The sequence below is a fragment of the Oncorhynchus mykiss genome, chromosome 5 (assembly GCF_013265735.2).
Source record: "Oncorhynchus mykiss isolate Arlee chromosome 5, USDA_OmykA_1.1, whole genome shotgun sequence".
NCBI lineage: Eukaryota > Metazoa > Chordata > Actinopteri > Salmoniformes > Salmonidae > Oncorhynchus > Oncorhynchus mykiss.
In genome coordinates this window covers 65903508-65924012 of record NC_048569.1, presented here as the reverse complement: position 1 = coordinate 65924012, position 20505 = coordinate 65903508, and the positions used below count along the sequence as shown (strand labels likewise).

General features: G+C 46.2%; 1 protein-coding gene across 2 annotated transcripts in view; it reads left to right on the top strand.

Moving 5' to 3' along the window:
* The window catches only part of trabd2b (TraB domain containing 2B), a 94643-nt gene that overhangs the window by 35248 nt on the left and 38890 nt on the right, over positions 1–20505 (top strand). For both annotated transcript variants that reach the window (XM_036978104.1, XM_021603941.2), the window contains exon 3: positions 19030–19176. In XM_036978104.1, the coding sequence (XP_036833999.1) occupies positions 19030–19176 (147 nt within the window). The remainder of the gene's footprint in view (positions 1–19029; positions 19177–20505) is intronic.

Here is a 20505-nt window from a genome sequence, read left to right as displayed (position 1 = left end):
GAACATTTTTGCGCACTACGCGCTTCAGCACTTGGAGGTCCCGTACTGTGAGCTTTGTTGCTCCTAGACGTTTCCACTTCACAATACCAACACTTAGAGTTGACCGGGGCAGCTCTAGCAGGAAAGAAATTTGATGAACTGACTTGTGGGAAAGGTGGAATCCCGTGACGGTGCCACAATGAACGTCACTGAACAAAATGAAGATTTTGCCTTCATTGATTGTGACAGATATTGTTTTCCGTGACCATGTGTGCTGGACACTGTATATGGTACAGACAGCTGATTTCTGATTCCACTGTGACACCTCACTCTCTCTTGTGTAATACAGGAGCCTAGCCTAGAGTTTGTTAAGTGCTTTGAAAGAAAATGGGTTCCCGGTATTAAAACAACAACTACCAAATAATAGTAAATATTAATTAAGAGGGGCTTGGGCCCAGCAGGGAATGTGGTGAGATAGAGACGAAGAGGAAGATTGGTAAAATGACAAGGCCACCGTCAACTCCACAACAACAGTACATTACACACATCACACACAGCCATGTATTCTATACCCTAGATCAGAGGAGGGATCTCTTCCTTTACAACAACACTGAAATAAACAGCTTTAGAAACTGAGCGCGGCCGATGGGAAATTGCTTCCTCTGTGGTGAGACCCTGGCCATGGGGCAAGAGCTCAGGCCCCATGGTCAGCCCAGGCAGAGAGTAGGGCTGCAGTCTCAGCTCTCAGGCGCAGATCTGAGGAGAGATAGCATCACGGTCAGGACAGGGTCAGAGTGGAGTGAGGTGAGGGTGAGAGGAGGGGGTGTAGGAGGAGGGTATGTGTGTAGGGAGTGTATGGAGGGTGTTTGTGCCTTAATAGCTCCCTTTCCTCACCAGCTCCCCCCACAGACCCAGAGGTGACACAGCAGCCAGATGCACCATGGGGACCAGACTGAGTCCCTTCTCAGGACCCACAATGCAATAGTAAAGAACAGTAAAGAATAGGATATACTGTGGTAGTACACGCTGATTCACATGATCCTAGCAGCAAGGGGTCATTGCTTCTCTATAGCTAACTGTTTGTTAAACAAGAACAAGAGGTCCACTGTAGCTTCAGTATGGTGAAATAGGAAACCACACTACATATGTGCATCATCAAACCTACTCATGTAGGCACACTTGAAAGCTTGTGTGTCCCTACTCCATGGGTACAACCCTGTGTGGTGCAGAAACACAATACCAATTTTCCACTGACCGTTGAGTCTCATGACTCAATCCCTAAAGGACACCTCCCTCCCTACCGTGAGTAATTGCCTCGTTTGTTAAAGTATCGGTTTCCTTACACTCCCTCCAGCCAATCTATAGCTCCCACATTTAGAGGCATCCTGCCTGGAAATGTGTGGACCACCTATCAGAAAAAAACCTATATGCTGTGATGCTGCCCAGTGCAGGGTCTGTGTCTGGGTGACTGACTCTGCCTGCCCCGGCCTATGGAGGCTTCTCTGTTTTAGGGACAGAAGGAGGAACAGGACTCCCCGTTCGAAGCAGGAAGGGAACGACTCATTGGATGCAATCAGCAGAAACCAGACAGCCCAACTTTACTCATAGGTTTACTATTGTACACACAGAAGGTCTGGGTCCAGAACAGGTAACCCTACCCCAGAATCCCCAGAACACTACCCTACAATTACCACTCTGCCATGTTTATATTGTTAAGGAGAACAGTTATGACACTTTGTTTTGTCCACTTAACCGACAACAGGAATGGATGTGGTTGAATTCTGTAGTTCGAAAATACAAGGGAGATACTAGTCCAGCCTCTACTGTTGTCTGTGCATCCATCTTCACTGTACTGTACTCTTCAATGAATGGTTTCAGAACGGAGAACTCTGCCCTACTACAGAGGAGTTCCAATCTTGCTTACATCGCCTGTCTTTCTCTGCTTTTCCCCTCATTTGTAGACTTGGGGGATGATTAGTGGGCCATTGAAAACCACAATCCTGTGATTTGTTGGTCACCATGACCACAGCTCCTCAGCTCTACACCGCGTCTGCCCTTGAGCCCAGCATGCTTTGTGTTTAAGCTGCAACTCTTACACGGGCCGTTCCCATGCACCAATTCTCCCTGTCAAGAGCTCCGCTCAGCTGTGGTCCAAACCAAATGTTTTTCCAAATAGAAGGGGAGTGCTAAAACTATTACTAATCTCAATCATAGTCATCATCATATTTCTGCATAGTGAGCAGTTTCTTCCCCGTGGCCGTGATGGCTGGCTTTCAGGCTGTGAGGTTATGGAAGCGGGGAGGGAGGGAGTGTTTGGCTGATGCAGGGGCAGCATTGATGGAGAGAGGCAGCAGGGGGAAGTAGGGGTGGTGGGGGCAGTGCTGGTGACAACATTTACCGAACTGTGCTTCTGTTGTGGGGAGCCAGACAGACAACAGAGCTGCTTTAGCTCATGTCTCAAGAAGGGAAGAAAGGGACAGAGCAGAGAGGGACAGAGCAGAGAGTATCAGAGCAGAGAGGGACAGAGCAGTGAGGGACAGAGCAGTGAGGGACAGAGCAGTGATGGACAGAGCAGAGAGGGACAGAGCAGAGAGTATCAGAGCAGAGAGGGACAGACCAGAGCAGAGAGTATCAGAGCAGAGAGGGACAGAGCAGTGAGGGACAGAGCAGTGAGGGACAGAGCAGAGAGGGACAGAGCAGAGAGGGACAGAGCAGAGAGGGACAGACCAGAGCAGAGAGGGACAGAGCAGAGAGGGACAGAGCAGAGCAGAGAGGGACAGAGCAGAGAGGGACAGACCAGAGCAGAGCAGAGAGGGACAGAGCAGAGAGGGACAGAGCAGAGCAGAGAGGGACAGAGCAGAGAGGGACAGACCAGAGCAGAGAGGGACAGAGCAGAGACGGACAGAGCAGAGAGGGACAGAGCAGAGCATAGAGGGACAGACCAGAGCAGAGCAGAGAGGGACAGAGCAGAGAGGGACAGAGCAGAGAGGGACAGACCAGAGCAGAGAGGGACAGAGCAGAGAGGGACAGAGCAGAGAGGGACAGAGCAGAGCAGAGAGGGACAGACCAGAGCAGAGCAGAGAGGGACAGAGCAGAGAGGGACAGAGCAGAGCAGTGGAGAGCAGGGTACTGTTTACGCCTCTCTGTTATCATCCCTTTTCCAAAGCCTGCATGCACCACCTCACCCAGATGCATGTACTCAGCGAGCCAGACAAAACAACAAACAAACAAAACAGAACATGAGGTTCACACACCCTCTCCCCGCGTCCACACAAAACATGAGAAGGAATAAACCTTCTCGTAAATAAATGAGAGAGATTACATAAACATTCTAAATCTTGGACAACGCTCAAATCAACACAACCCAGAGCCTAACTAAAGAGTCATGAAATAATTATAGGCTTATGAGAGTAGTAAAAGGCCCCAGCTCTGATATGACATCCAGCTCTGTTCTCACCAATGGCCAGCACTGTCTTTACCCATTTTACCCCCCAGCAGCCACCATGACCACCAGCAACATACAGTACAGTAACCCTTACTGTTAATCACTATTATTATTCATCTACTACAGTATGCCCATAGGACACTTCCTGTCCTGATAAGTGTTAATGCACCAATCAGACCCATGGAGTTATGACTGTGTTATTGTCATGAATGGGAGAGCCATCAGTGGTCGCTGCCCAATATGACTGACTCTACTCCCATTGTTTCCTTTTCAAACAGGCATTAAGGGATCTGGGATACACTTCAAGTGTCTCTCTTATAGTGGATCCTTTTGGAGAGCTTTGTGTTAAGGTTTGGTCTAAGGGGCTAGGGCTCTGTGTATTGTCAGGGTGTGAAGGTTATATATGGTGAGAACTATATCTAGGCTAGGTGTAACAGAGGGTAGAGGATTAGAAGAGCTGTTGATTCTACAGTACTGTAGGTTTAGGGTTTGGGCATGGGGGACGAGTTGTGGACTAATTAGGACCAGCAGTAAACAGGGAGCCTCTCTCATTGCCAGCCTGTTGGATATCTCATCTCTCTCTCTCTCTCAATTCTCATTCTCCCTCTCTTTCTTCCTGTCATCTCTGTCTTTCTGTCTGTTTCTCTCTCCCTCTGATCGTTCTCCATCGCTCCCTCAGTTTTTTTCACTTTTTCTGTCCATCATGCAGGTTGGGTTGGCTTGGCTCCCTGTCATGGATTGGCCAGTGGTGAAGGTGGGGTTATTGGGGGGGCGGGGGGGGGGGGGGTTGTAGAGGTGTTGGCAGAGAATGTTGGGGGGGAAAGGGGTAGTCAGGAAGTGGAAAGAGAAGGCTCAAGTGTAGCCTTGTTAATGTAGATTAAAGAATAAAAGGCTTCAGACTGGCTGTTACTTCATCTGCTTTCAATTCACACTCTCTGCTTCCAAGGTACTTTTGGACAGTCCTCTGGAGAGACCGAGAGAGAAAGGGAGAGAGGGTTGGAGAGACAGAGAGAGGGAGAGGGGATGCCAGGGGCTAACATGACGTATCATCTGACCACTGGAGGAGGGGGGGGGGGGGGGGGGGGGCTGGTACTGTGTGTGTATACTCTCTGTGTCTGTGTATACTCTGTGTGTGTTTGTGTGTGTGTTAGGTTTGTGCCTAATCATGAATTGAATTTTGAATTGATTTGGATACACCCCACAGGATGTACACTCTTAGAAAAATAGGCGCTACAGTATCTAGAACCGAAAAAGGTTATTCGGTTGTCCCCATAGGAGAACCATTTGAATAACCTATTTTGGTTCCTGGTAGAACCCTTTCCACGGAAGATTCTACATGGAACCCAAAAGAGTTTTACCAGTAACCAAAAAGGTTACTATCCTATGGGGATAGCCGCAGAACCTTTTTGGAACCCTTTTTTCTAAGAGTGTAGAATTGGAGTTTGAGTGACAGGAAGTAGAACTTCCAATTCAAAGAAATTTCACTCAGTCATAGAACATGAGAATTTCATTGAATCTGACAGGTCACACTTCCAGATACCAAAGAATATATCACATTTCTCTGGAAACAATATTTATATACTCTTTTAACCAGAGTGCTTACGCTCTCAGAAAAAAGGTCCTATCTAGAATCTAAACGAGTTCTTCGGCTGTCCCTATAGGAGTACCCTTTGAAGAACACTTTTTGGTTCCAGGTAGAACCCTTTTGGTTCCAGATAGAACCCTTTAGGGTTCCATGTCGAACCCTTTCCACAGAGGGTTCTACATGGATCCTAAAAGGGATCTATCTTGAACCAAAAAGGGTTCTCATATGGGGACAGCCGAAGAACCCTTTTGGAACCCTTTTTTCTAAGAGTGTAGAATAGCAAATTATATTTCCACCAACCATTCCATTTGTTTGGCTTCTTTTTGAAGGCTTTAGGGTCAACTTGAGGGTTAGACTAAATGTAAGTGATTCGTGAAATATAGTAACTTGGAATATTCATATATATTTGTTTTCCTTATCATTCATTTCTTTTCAGTTGGTTCATCAATATTTTATATGCATGTATATAGTGACATGTTTAATGTTTTATGTACAATATGTATATTTGTATAGACTACACCTAATATAGAATAGAAGAGGCACTGAATTCCATTATATTTCCTTTAATTCAAATTCTAATTACAATTCTGTATCAATTCAAGAATTGAACTGGAATTTATGAGACATTCTCAGTTCAACTCGGAATTGGGCACAACCCTTGTGTGTGTGAGAGTGAGAGGACATGGCTGAACAGCAGGGTTCTCTGACAGGCTGTCCAGTGAGGGGGAATCCACAAATATCCACAAATCATTTTCACCAAGAAAAAAACAGTTGTGTTTTTTTGAAGGACATATTGTCAAGTGTCAGTGTGCAGCGGTGAGGATGGAGTCAGGCGCAGGACACAGAACTGAGGTAAATAACGTACTTTACTCAAAAAGCAACAACCATAAAATTCCACGCAGGGAAACTACACAATGAGACAGCAGTCCAATAACACTCACCAAGGAACAAACACGCACAAAACATAATGAGAACCACGGGGTTAAATAGGGGAAATAATTATAACGCAATGGGAACCAGGTGTGTACAATCAAGATAAAACAAATATAAAAAGAAACGTAGGTCGGTGGCAGCTAGAAACCGCTGACCGCCGAAAGCCGCCAGAACAAGGAGAGGCACCACCAACTTCGGCTGAAGTCGTGACACATATGTAGGATCTTAATTTGAGCCAGTTTGCTACAGCAGAAAAATTATCCTGCAGCAACAGGAAATGTGAATTATTAAGTGGATTATAATTAATGGACATTTTTTTGTAGGGGTTGATACATTTTTCGTTATTGCAAATCAAGTGTGACATTTTTAAGTGGAAATTACAAACTTTAGAAGACTTTTTAAACCTCAAATACACTACAAGTTTTCATTGGAAAATTCCTGCAGAAACAGGATGATAAAATGAAGATACGGCATCTGAATTGGTGTTCTTCCCAGCGCTCAGTGCGTGCTGTCGGGCCTGCAGTGGAGAGCTGAGCGGGGTTTGTGCCTCTCTTACACACTCTTTCTCAGACAGCTTGTTCTCATTGGGGAGATGATTTCTGATCTGTCTTCAACGGATGTGCTGACAGAAGTTTTTAAAAAATATAATAAAATACATTGAAAATGACAGGGCAGCATGACCCTCAGGCACCTTGTGATTCCCCATAACTACCCCCCCCCCCCCCCCCCCCCCCCACACACACACATATTATCTCTGTGTATTTTTCACTGCCCTCAAGGTACAGCCTCTCCAGATTGACTGTGCTCCGTAAAATTTGACATTTCTCCCTCTGATTTGCCGTGAAATGGTGTGTTTGTCTGGGATTACGCTGCGTTAGTGTTTGGTGTCTGGAGGAGCCGTGACTGAGGGGAGTAAAGCCTGCCCTCTTCCCTTTGGCTGCTGCTGCTCGGTCAGACAGACACTGCACTGTACACTCAGCACGCACACTGACTGCACCATAACACACAAACACACACACACATACACACAAACACACACTGACCGCCAATAACACTCAAACATACATACACACATACACACAAACACACACTGACCGCCAATAACACTCAAACATACATACACACATACACATAAACACACACTGACCGCCAATAACACTCATAACATACATACACACATACATACAAATACACACTGAACGCACCATAACACATAAACACACACACACACACACACACACACACACACACACAAATACACACTGACCGCACGATAACATACATGCGTGGCACACACACACACACACACATAAATACACACTGACCGCACCCTAACACACAAACACACACTGAACGCACCATAACACACAAACACACACACAAATACACACTGACCGCACTATAACATAAATGCGTGGCACACACACACACACACATATACACACACATAGACACAAGTAATGTAGAAAGGAGTGGGAGCAGAATGCAGGAAGGAGGAAGAGAAGATGAAAGCAAAATAAACAGGGTTCAGACAGACGGTGGTGGGAGGGAGAAGGCAACCAATCAGAGGAAGAAGAAGGAGAGGAGAGGGGAATGAAGAGAGAGGGTGTGTGATGTTGTTGATAACTGTGTGGAGGATCGAGGTCTGTCTGGATGGAAGAGTGAGGAGAGGAGAGGTGGGCTGGTGGAGGGCAATGCTGGGCCAGCTGTGCTCCAGACCTGATCGAAGAGGGGGATGGAGGGATGGGGTGGGCAGGGGAAGAGCACAGAGGCTTTCTCTCCTGCTCTCCTGCTAACTATAAACACATGGCTTTCGCTCTCTCTATCCCCCCTCTCTCAGTTTCACTCTTACCCCCCTTCACAAATGGACACACATGCACTACACACAGACATTAACTCATACATAATAGCCTTTCAATCATGCTCCTTTTATATGGAAATGCTGTAGTTATTTAAATGCTATACCATTCCATAGTTCTGTACACTACCCAGGCAATATGGAGCAAATTGAGAGAGCCGCTTATCAATCAGTGCAGGCTCCAGTAACGTCAGTCTGAACTGACACAGGCCCAAGATCAGATGTATGAGGCATGAGGACTTCACGTCATACTTCATCTGAGCTGTGTGTGAGAGATGGGCTGTACCTGGCACTGCCTTCACACACACACAGCTCTGGTGACAGGAACCACTCAGCACAACCTCGGAGGAATTAAGTCTTGCAAAGGGACTGGTCCTACCCCCACACTGCTGCTCATATCCCCTGAATCTGCATTCGTTTTCTGGCCATGGCACAATTTATCTTCAATCACACACCAGATGATGTGCTACTCTCATGTTTCAGCAGGACCTAAGAACGGAACGTTGCAGAAATACAAATCATTCTTAGGGAATTACACTGTCTAAAGCTATTAAATGAACCAAAGCAGACTGCAAGATAAGAGAAAAGTGGCCCCTTGGTTGGAGCTGTATGTTTTATACATGCAGGAGTCTCCCTGGTCTTTCTGACTAAGGAATGAGTCCACTCATCTGGTTCTGATAGCATCACACATCATAATGGAGGCCGATGAAGCCCATGGGATTCAATAAGATCATTCCCTGGGAAAAGAGGAGCTATATGCAGAATGTGTTGGTGCTCACAGTACAGGCCTGTCTGTAGGCTGTGGGCTGCTGGCTTACACAGGTCAGGTCTTTCTGTGACCTAACAACGGTACTGCTATGTTCCTCTGCTCCTTTCTCTACACCCCCACCCCTTACCTCAACACCCAGCAGTGCTGAAAGACAGTAAGATTGAGCACTATTTCACCCCTTCTTTCTTATTTAATTCCTCCCACTCTGTCTTTCTCTTTTTCTCACACCATTCCTGGGTATTCACGGTGAAGAGGCAGCTGTTCTCCAGCTCAAACGATACTTTATTGTTTTCAAAATGTTCAGGCGGGAAGGAATGGATGAATGGTGTTGTATTTGGGCTGCGTGTAAAGAGAGCCGGGTCGATCCCCCCACATGTTCTTATTTACTGGGCTGGGGGCTAGGGAGAGGGGCTTTGGAGCCAAGGCCCGGGTTTGGACTGAGAGAGATGGGGACTGAAGGAGAGCAAAGAGTGGAGGCTAGGAGACGGAGAGATTGACCAAGGGAGAAGGTCAGAAAGGACGGATAAGAGAAAAGGATGAGGAGATTTGTCCCCCCGCCAGGCTGAGATGGTCCTGCAGAGTCCATCACCGGAGCCCCTGGGTTGGGAGAGAGAGGGGAGGGAAGAGAGAAGAGAGGGAGGAGGAAGTGGGCGGGAGAGGGGAGGAAAGAGAGAAGAGGGAGGCTTTCTGCAGAAGCTGGGAGCACCAGGCTACTGCCACTGGGATTGTCCCCAGGTAATCCCTGGGTTTCCTGGGCTGAGAGAGACAGAAGGGTGAGAGAGAGAGAGAGCAGGAGGGATAGAGTGGGAAGAAGAAAGATAGAGAGATAGGGAAAGTCAAAACCAGAAAGGATGTCTTCAAGGGACAATAGTTTTATCTGGCTGTGTGTGTGTGTGTGTGTGTGTGTGTGTGTGTGTGTGTGTGTGTGTGTGTGTGCGTGCGTGCGTGCGTGCGGCGTGCGTGCGTGTGTGTGTGCGCGCGTGCACGTGCATGTGTGCGTGCGTGTGTGTGCTTGCATGTCTAGAGTGGGTATTAACCAGGGTAAAGACTGTGTAAGGGACCCGGCTGTTGCTATTGCCAGATGTGATCAGCTGAAGGCATTGCTTACCTTCGAATAAGCGAAAGTTACACAAAAGAGGCGCCAAGGGGTTGTAAAAATATTTAGGCAATTCTTGGAAGTTGGAAATCACATTTGAAAGCATTGTTATGCTTTATAGCACTGACAGGTTACCGGGTTACCTAGAAAAAATATCATGTATGAGGGATAGCTGATAAAACTGTTGGAGACTATGGTGAAGCTACTACCAGCAGAGATTGTACAGACAACTTTGAAGTGTTCTTGTGCGTCACGATCTCCATTTCCTACAGTAATGTATTCAAGGTGTGTTTTAGACTGGATGTAAAAGATCAGACGACGTTGCTTTTGAAAGAGCAATAATGACATGGTCAGTATGACATTCAAACAGGCATCAAGCAGACACTATAAAGATATTAGGTGAAAAGAGGAAATGTATACTTTTCAGACTTCTGTGATCAGACAGTAGACGGTGGGAGTTTAAGGGAGTTTAGAGGATTGTGACTTGGTGTCTTTTCATAGGCAGCGATGCACAGGTTCTCTCAGGCACGCACAAGCATGAACGCACACACATAGCCGCAGGAAGTAGGGGCGCTGAGGGTGCTGTAGCACCCCCTGACAAATCAGAATGAAAGAAAAATATGAATACATAAGTTATTTCACAAAAGCAGTGGCCTGGGCATTTAATAGTCCTGTATTAGCTGACTGATATAGCCGTCTGTACCGCGGGCCAAAAACAACATCTGCACCCTCACCCCCAAACATTTTCCCGCGGCTATGTGCACACACACACAGACACGCACACACGCTTGCACGCTTCAACGAGATCACACAGTCACAAAACCTATAGTATCCCCCGTAGCGGAGCCACTCAGCAGAGTGTGTGTATGATGATTATCCCAACCCTAGTTAACTCTGGATGTTATTACAGCCACGTTCACCCCCGTGTTCCAAGGCCACTATGAATCCCATTCCCTTTGGGCTAAGCCCCGTGCCTTCCCTGCGGAGCCCAGCCGAGCGTGTCCCTGGGTTAGGGGTCCGGGGTCTGCTGATGAAACACAACCACCGCTAGGAGCTCCCAGGGGGAGGCAGGCAGTGGAGAGGAACAATACCTTAAGCTGTTTTCTATGTATCTTGATCAGTGGTGATTAAATATCTGTGAGTAGACTTCTTCAAATACTTCTCAGATCTCTTGCCTGATGCTGGCAGACCTCTCCATGCTTCTCATGCCGCTCATGCACCTGTGCCTATCCAACATTAGACCCAGTGCCCACCTCCAATAATGATGCCTCCCTACCCTGACCACTCCTACAGAGAAAATACCCCCCCCCCCCCCCATCTGCATAACACATGTTTCATTAGAACCTGCCCTTATTTGTTTAACATTCTCTACCTCTCTCTTTCTCTCTTTATTTCACTCTTCATTTATTTTGTTCTGTCAATGTACTTTGAGAGGGTAGAAGGGTGCCCCATTCCTCAGTCTCAGTGGAGAAAAAGAGAGAGAAAGAGAGTGTGTGAGAGAGAGAGAGAGAGAGAGAGAGAGAGAGAGAGAGAGAGAGAGAGAGAGAGAGAGAGCGTAGGAAAAAGAGTTTGAATTTTAACACCTATTTTCAAAGAGTGAATGCGAGACAAAGAGAGAGAAAGAAAGAAAGAGAGTGAGAGGAGTGAGGTAGTTGACATGAGCGAGCTGTCCAACACCTTGTCAACAGCACCTACTCGTTACATGTTATAACAGCATAAAAGTCTCAGAGGGAAAACCAGGAACACTAATGCTAACAAACAGCCAGAGTCTAATACACTTCAAGGTCAATTGCTTCTATGCACACACGTGTTGATAAATGTGGGGGTTTTCTGCTCCTTCTCCTTTTTGGAAAAGAATGTTAACGTTCTCTCGTTTTTTTCTAGCTCTCTTTCTTTCCACAGACCACTAATGAAATTTTGGAATGCTGACGTTCCAAGACTGTCAGCGTGGAGCACTTTCCAGCTTGGATCTTTATGCAATCTTTCCTAAATGATAATTTGAGGTTCTCACGAAGGCGTTGTGATGAGTAACCTGTGTGAAGTGACGTGTGTTGATAAATCACATGCAATAATCACCACCCATTTCTGCAAGGTACTGTGATGTCAGGGGTCTAACCTGTGACAACCTGTCCCTTAGGCAGAGAGAGAAATCAAATCTAATTAAATCAGATTGTATTTGTCACATACACATGGTTAGCAGATGTTAATGCGAGTGTAGGGAAATGCTTGTGCTTCTAGTTCCGACAGTGCAGTAATATCTAACAAGTAATCGAACAAATTCACAACAACTACCTTATACACACAAAAGTAAAGGGATGAATATGAATATATACATATAAATATATGGATGAGCCATGGCCGTGCGGCATAGGCAAGATGCAGTAGATGGTATAGAATACAGTATATACATATGAGATGAGTAATGTAGGATATGTAGGAATTATTAAAGTGACGTTTTTTAAGTGACGAGTGACACCTTTATTGAATCCATTTATTACATTTATTAAAGTGGCCAGAGATTTGAGTCTGTATGTTGGCAGCAGCCACTCTATGTTAGTGATGTCTGTTTAACAGTCTGATGGCCTTGAGATAGAAGCTGTTTTTCAGTCTCTCTGTCCCAGCTTTGATGCACCTGCACTGACCTCACCTTCTGGATGATAGCGGGGTGAACAGGCAGTGGCTCGGGTGGTTGTTGTCCTTGATGATCTTTCTGGCCTTTCTGTGACATAGAGTGGTGTAGGTGTCCTGGAGGGCAGGTAGTTTGCCCCCGGTGATGCATTGTGCAGACCGCACTACCCTCTGGAAAGCCTTGCGGTTGTGGACGGATCATTTTCCATACCAGGATGCTCTCAATTGTGCATCTGTAAAAGTTAGTGAGTGTTTCAGGTGGCAAATTTCATCAGCCTCCTGAGGTTAAAGAGGCACTGTTGCGCCTTCTTCACCACGCTGTCTGTGTTGGTGGACTATTTCAGTTTGTCCGTGATGTGTACGCCGAGGAACTTAAAACTTTCCACCTTCTCCACTACTGTCCCGTTGATGTGGATGGGGGGGTACTCCCTCTGCTGTTTCCTGAAGTTCACAATCATCTCCTTTGTTTTGTTGATGTTGAGTGAGAGGTTATTTGTCCTGACACCACATTCTGAGAGCCCTCACCTCCTCCCTGTAGGCTGTCTCGTCATTGTTGTTTATCAAGCTTACCACTGTAGTGTCATCTGCAAACTTGATGATGGAGTTGGAAGCGTGCATGGCCACACAGTTATGGGTGAACAGGGAGTACAGGACAGGGCTGAGAACGCACCCTTGTGGGGCCTCAGTGTTGAGGATCAGCTTGGTGGAGATGTTGTTTCCTACCCTCACCCCCTGGGGGCGGCCCGTCAGAAAGTCCAGGACCCAGTTGCACAGGGTGGGGTCGAGACCCAGGGTCTCAAGCTTAATGACTAGTTTAGAGGGCACTATGGTGTTAAATGCTGAGCTGTAGTCAATGAACAGCATTCTTACACAGGTATTCCTCTTGTCCTCTTGGGACAGGGCAGTGTGCAGTCTGACGGCGATTGTATCGTCTGTGGACCTATTGGGGCGGTAAGCAATTTGGAGTGGGTCTAGGGTATCAGGTAGGGTGAAGGTGATATGATTCTTGATTAGTCTCTCAAAGCACTTCTTGATGACAAAAGTGAGTGCTACAGGGCGATAATCATTTAGTTCAGTTACCTTTACTTTCTTGGGAATAGGAACAACGGTGGCCACCTTGAAGCATGTGAGCACAGCAGACTGGGATAGGGATTGATTGAATATGTCCGTAAACACACCAGCCAGCTGGTCTGCACATGCTCTGAGGACGCAGCTAGGGATGCAGTCTGGGCCGGCAACCTTGTGAGGGTTAACACGTTTAAATGTTTTACTCACGTTGGCCACGGAGAAGGAGAGCCCACAGGCTTTTTTCATCTGAAGGACAGCCACTCTGTCTGTCAACACTCACACACACACTACACACACACACACACACACACACACACACACACACACACACACACACACACACACACACACCAGTGGGGATCGATTCCGTTTAAGACTAGGGAGGACAATTCTTTTTTTTTATGAGCACGGCCTTAATTCTTTTGGAACATATTGGATGACTGTCATTCCTATTCCATTCACCCAGCACAATGTATCATTGATAGGTTTAGGCTCTACATGATACTCAAATTTTTCCTATACCCATCATGAGGTTGCTACAACCTAGCCTGTGAAATAGATTTGACGACATACACTACACGACAAAAGTATGTGGATACCCATTCAAATCAGTGGATTCGGCTATTTCAGCCACACCGTTGCTGACAGGTGTATAAAATTGAGCACAAGGCCATGCAATCTCCGTAGATAACCTTTGGCAGGAGAATGGCCCATACTAAAGAGCTCAGTGACGTTCAACGTGGCACCGTCATAGGATGCCACCTTTCCAACAAGTCAGTTCGTCAAATGTATGCCCTGCTAGAGCTGGTCAACTGTGCTGTTATTGTGAAGTGGAAACGTCTAGTAGCATTACAGCCTCATTTTAAAATGGATTAAATTGTTTTTTTCTTCTTCTCATCAATCTACACACAATACCCCATAATGACAAAGCAAAAACAGGTTTTTAGAAATGTTTGCTAATTTATAAAAAAATATTACATTTACATAAGTATTCAGACCCTTTACTCAGTACTTTGTGGAAGCACCTTTGGCAGCGATTACAGCATAGTGTCTGCTTGGGTATAATGCTACAAGCTTGGCACACTTGTATTTGGGGAGTTCCTCCCATTCTTCTCTGCAGATCCTCTCAAGCTCTGTCAGGTTGGATGGGGAGCGTTGCTGCACAGCTATTTTCAGGTCTATCCAGAGATGTTCGATCGGGTTCAAGTCAGGGCTCTGTCTGGGCCACTCAAGGACATTCAGAGACTTGTCCCGAAGCCACTTCTGCATTGGCTTGGCTGTGTGCTTAGGGTCGTTGTCCTGTTGGAAGGTGAACCTTCACCCCAGTCTGAGGTCCTGAGCGCTCTGGAGCAGGTTTTCATGAAAGATCTCTCTGTACTTTGCTCCTTTCATCTTTGCCTCGATCCTGACTAGTCTCTGAGTCCCTGCCCCTGAAAAACTTCCCCACAGCAATGCTTCACCGTAGGGATGGTGACAGTTTTCCTCCAGGCGTGTCGCTTGGCATTCAGGCCAAACAGTTAATTATTGGTTTTATCAGACCAGAGAATCTTGATTCTCATGGTCTGAGAGTCTTTCGGTGCTTTTGGCAAACTCCAAGTAGGCTGTCATGTGTCGTTTACTGAGGAGTGGCTTCTGTCTGGCCACTACCATAAAGGCCTGATTGGTGGAGTGTGGCAGAGATGGTTGTCCTTCTGGAAGGTTCTCCCATCTCCACAGAGGAGCTCTGTCAGAGTGACCATCAGGTTCTTGTTCACCTCCCTGACCAAGGCCCTTCTCCCCTGACTGCTCAGTTTGGCTGGGCGGCCAGCTCTAGGAAGAGTCTTGGTGGTTCCAAACTTCTTCCATTTAAGTATGATGGAGGCCACTGTGTTCTTGGGGACCTTCAATGCTGCAGAAATGTTTTGGTAAACTTCCCCAGATCTGTGCTTCGACACAATCCTGTCTCAGAACTCTACGGACAATTCCTTTGACCTCATGGCTTGGTGTTTGCTCTGACATGCACTGTCAACTGTGGGACCTTATAAAGACAGGTGTGTGCCTTTCCAAGTCATGTCCAATCGGTTGAATTTGCCACAGGTGGACTCCAATCAAGTTGTATAAACATCTCAAGGATGATCAATGGTAAATGTATTTCTGTTTTTTATTTTTAATACATTTGCTGAAATGTAAAAATAATAATAATAATTCACCTTGTCAATATGGGGTATTGCGTGTAGATTGCTGAAGTTTTTATTTTTTTATTTCATCAATTTTAGAATAAGGCTGTAATGTAACAAAATGTGGAAAAAGTCAAGGGGTCTAAATAATTTATGAAGCTCTCTCTTGCTCTCTCTCTTGCTTCTCCTTCATTTAAAAATAAATCATTTGTTAAAAACTGTTCAACTATTGTCTTTCTCTCTCTTTGAGTCAACTACTCACCACATTTTATGCACTGCAGTGCTAGCTAGCTGTAGCTTATGCTTTCAGTACTAGATTATTTCTCTGATCCTGTCACGTTCTGACCTTTATTTCCTTTGTTTTGTCATTATTTAGTATGGTCAGGGCGTGAGTTGGGGTGGGCAGTCTATGTTTGTTTTTCTATGATTTTGGTATTTCTATGTTTCGGCCTAGTATGGTTCTCAATCAGAGGCAGGTGTCATTAGTTGTCTCTGATTGAGAATCATACTTAGGTAGCCTGGGGTTCACTGTGTTTTTGTGGGTGATTGTTCCTGTCTCTGTGTTTGCACCAGATAGGACTGTTTTGAGTTTTCACATTTCTTGTTTTTGTTAGTTTGTTCATGTGAAGTGATTGATTAAAACATGAATCAAAACAACCACGCTGCACTTTGGTCCGCCTCTCGTTCAGATGAAGAAAACCATTACAGATCCTTTGATTGGGTGGACAACATGTCAGATCATGCTGCAAGAGCTCTGATAGGTTGGAGGTCATCCACTGGATGTTGTCATAATTACTGTGTAAGTCCATGAAAGGGGATGAGAACCATGAGCCTCCTAGGTTTTGTATTGAAGTCAATGTACCCAGAGGAGGACGGAAGCTAGCTGTCCTCTGCCTACACTACACTATGGTTATCACGCCCTGACCTTGGAGAGCCTTTTTATTTCTCTATTTGGTTTGGTCAGGGTGTGATTTGGGTGGGCATTCTAGTTTGTCTGTTTCTTTGTTGGCCGGGTATGGTTCCCAATCAGAGGCTATCGTTGTCTATGATTGGGAATCATACTTAGGCAGCCTTTTGTGGGTAACTATTTATTTTCTGTGCGCCACGGTTGCGTCACGTTTGGTTTCTGTTTACCTGTTTTTTGTGAAGGTTTCACTCCGATTAAAGATGTGGAATTACATGCACGCTGTGTCTTGGCTCATTTATGACAGGGAGTTTGAAGACAGTGAACGTGACAATGGTACAACCCTATAGAGTGCTGTTGAGGCTACTGTAGACAATCATTGCAAAACAGTGTTAAAATAAATTATTTGGTGACATTAATATATTTAGTATTGTTTTATCTAAAAAAAAAAGTTTTATGTTTAACATTTACATTTTTTTTTAAATTCATTGAGGACAATGGAGCCTCCACACACAATGGAGCCTCCACACACACACACACACACGCATGCACGCACGCACACACACACACACACACACACACTCATTCAACACATCACAGCGAAGGCGCTATGGCAACAGCACAGAGATGTGCAGTCTCCGCAGTGTGAGAACAATATTGACTTACCACACCTCACCACTCACAGCCCCCTTTCCAAAACTCCCTCCACCCCCTTCCTCACTCCCTCACTCCTTCCCTCTTCCTCCACCAGGTCCAGAGTGTCTGGTGCAGTTTTCTGTATTTAAGGAAAGTCCCAGCACTGGCAGCAGTACAGAGGGGCTGGTGCTCCCTACCTCAGCCCGAACCTCAGCGCTCTTTCTACCCAGGGCCTGCTCTGGCATTGCTCTTGGCAGCAGTACAAAGCCCTGGGCAGGCATAGAACCGTGTAGGTCAAGGGCTTGGGCAACGCCAACGCACATATGTGCCTGAGCTCGCCAGGCATCACCCTCCAATGTGACCTGGCGTGGGGGGAAGGAAATTAAGACAATAAAGCAAGCAGACGTGAGATAGGAATAAATATATGAGGTATTGTCATTATGGAGCCGGCAGGGGGTCCTGGAGTGGGAATGAAAGCATATTTGCCGTTATGGCCACAGGTTTGATCAAGGCCCATTTTGGGATTACCGCTTTGGCAGGAGGACAGCACGCCGCTGCGCTCTCAGCTGAAAATAGATTCTGTGAAATACGTCTAATAAAATAAATAAGATTACTCACCTCTCTCCTTACAGTGTGAGAGGCTGAGTGAGGTCCTGGGGTAGGTTGCGTGCGATTGGGAAAGATGAGAAGAAGTTAGAGAGTGGACTGAGGGAGGGAGGAAGGGAGGAACGAAGAGGGAATGGGAGAGAGAGGCATCCCTGCTGTCAGCTCTCCAGTGTTTTCTCCCCTCGTTAGAACAGAGGCACCCTATTAAGGCACTGCCTGGAAGACTGGTTAGCAAATACAATGACCTCAGACTACACCAACTAGAGAAAGAGAGAGAGAGAGAGAGAGAGAGAGAGAGAGAGAGAGAGAGAGAGAGAGAGAGGGGATTAGGGTGTACTGAGCTCATTGTTAAGGTTACTAACAGTTTAAGCAACATTCAATAAGGCAATACAATAAGGCATTTATCAGTTCAAGAAGTGATTGCAAAAACATGACATAATTGTGTGAATTATTACATATAACTCAGAGTGCGTTGAATTCGGGATAGATCAGTTGCACAGCTGTATGCCTTAAGCCTACACACAAATCATGCGGATGGGCTGTCGACCATCAGTATTTACCATAGCCATCACTTTTCTTTACTGACCCGGCTGGAGGCAATTAGGAATAAAGGGCTGGATGGAGAAGTAAATAGCGGTGATATACAGTATACATGCATACTGTACATACGTACGTCATCAAGGGTGCAAATCAACTGACCGCACCATCATAGGATATGAATGTGTCAGTGGGCGGAATCTGAGATAGCCTGAAACTCAACCCTCTGTACTCTGAGTAAACCACTCTCTCCCTCGTACCCTCCACCTAGCGCTCCTGTCAGAACACTTATCCCTGATTGACAGCTGGCTGGGGGCTGCCAGGCCAGTCAGAGGTGGGTGTGGGAGTGAGGGGGCGGGAGCTGGGAGGGTTAACCCCTGGTGTCTGGTACAGCTGCAGTGTCGCTGGGCCCGCTGGCTGCTGCACGCCATAAATTATCTCTGAAGAGGGTTTACTTTTTATTTTAATGGGGGCTGTAAATTTACGTTGTTGAGGCCCTGAGAGAGCTATTTTTAAAGGGGCACTCTCTGTCTTTTCAGCTCTCCCTTCTATTTCCCTGAGAGGGCTGGAGACACTGGAGCTCTGCCATCCGTCTTGTGGTCTTTTTTACCTGCAGCCAGTTTGCACTTGATGGGCAACATTAGGAAACTAATAGAAATAAGCTTCTGTAAACTATACATCATACAGTACAGTACAGTGCAGTATGTGTATGCTTGTATGCTTGTGTTAGTGTGAGTCATAATACAGGAAGACTTCCAAGTAGTGCTGTTATGCTCTCATTGTTCCACACGGTAAAGTCCCTAACAGGTACTCCCTCCACCCTCTGCAGGTGGTGTTTGCTCTGAACCAGACCCTGCTGCAGCATGAGAGTGTGAGAGCAGGCAGTCTGCAGGGCTCCTTCACCACAGAGGACCTCATCACACACTATAACTGTGGAGACCTCAGCTCCATCATCTTCAACCATGACACTTCACAGGTACGTCCACCAGGGCTAGAAGACCCAGTGGGGCTAAAGCCGTGTTATTCCATCGTGGTCCTGAAGATACAGGCTTTTGGTCACACCTTACCATCAAGTTCTGACCTACTGTGACCACACACTATGGTTTTGGGGCGGCAGGTAGCCTAGTGGTTAGAGCGTTGGGCCAGTAACCAAAAGGTTGCTAGATTGAATCCCAAAGCTGACAAGGTAAAAATCTGTCGTTCTGCCCCTGAACAAGGCAGTTAATATGAATTTGTTCTTAACTGACCTAGTTAAATAAAAAAATACAAAAATGGTTGTCACACACCATGTATAAATCCTCTATGGTCATACCAGCTACAGTATGATCATATTTCAACAGTCAAAAATACTGTATGTATATATATATATATATATATTTTTTTTTTAACCTTTATTTAACCAGGCAAGTCAGTTAAGAACAAATTCTTATTTTCAATGACGGCCTGGGAACAGTGGGTTGGTTAACTGCCTGTTCAGGGGCAGAACGACAGATTTGTACCTTGTCAGCTCGGGGGTTTGAACTCGCAACCTTCCAGTTACTAGTCCAACACTCTAACCACTAGGCTACCCTGGTATATGTTGTCACATGACTACACACATGATTATCACTGGCTGGGGGATAATATAAGCACTGTTTAGGAGTCTGAACTAGGGTCAATTCAGCATATTACAATCACTTTACCTTCACGGGTGTATTATTTGGTCCAGACAAATGATGCAATAAGACATTATCTTCTATATCCCTGGCCCCTAAAGACCATGCCTCCTACAGTTGTCTGCATCGTCCCTCCACTAAATCAGTCCAGTTAGCCTTGGTTCTTTATATAATAATAACACAGAATTAACATTCCATACCACATGCTATAACCATCTAATGGTTGATGGCGGTGCCTGGCCGAGCTGATCTATGGCAGGCCTTATGAACTCTTCCGGAGTAGCAGGTGTTCCCTGATAAATGGATGGTAATCCCCTGCTCGTATGCTCTCCCAGCTCCATCTTCATCTACTTGGGGCCTGATGGGCCGCAGGGGGGAGAGGTTAATGCAGACGGCCTCCTCAGTCCTAGCCTCAGCCTATCCACCAGAGAGTGTAGCGCAACTAGGAGGTTCAAAGGGAGCAGGCTTGAGGAGGCCTCGGCCAGGGCCGCGACCAGAAGTGAGGAAGGGAGGAAATATTTCCCTGTCATTTCTCATTTCCTGAGCAGCCAGTATAGAGTGCAGCTAATAGGCCTTCCTGTGATAGGTTATCTGCATGTGGTTACCCCCCCCCCTCTTAACCCCCTCCCTTTGACCATTATTAAACGCTC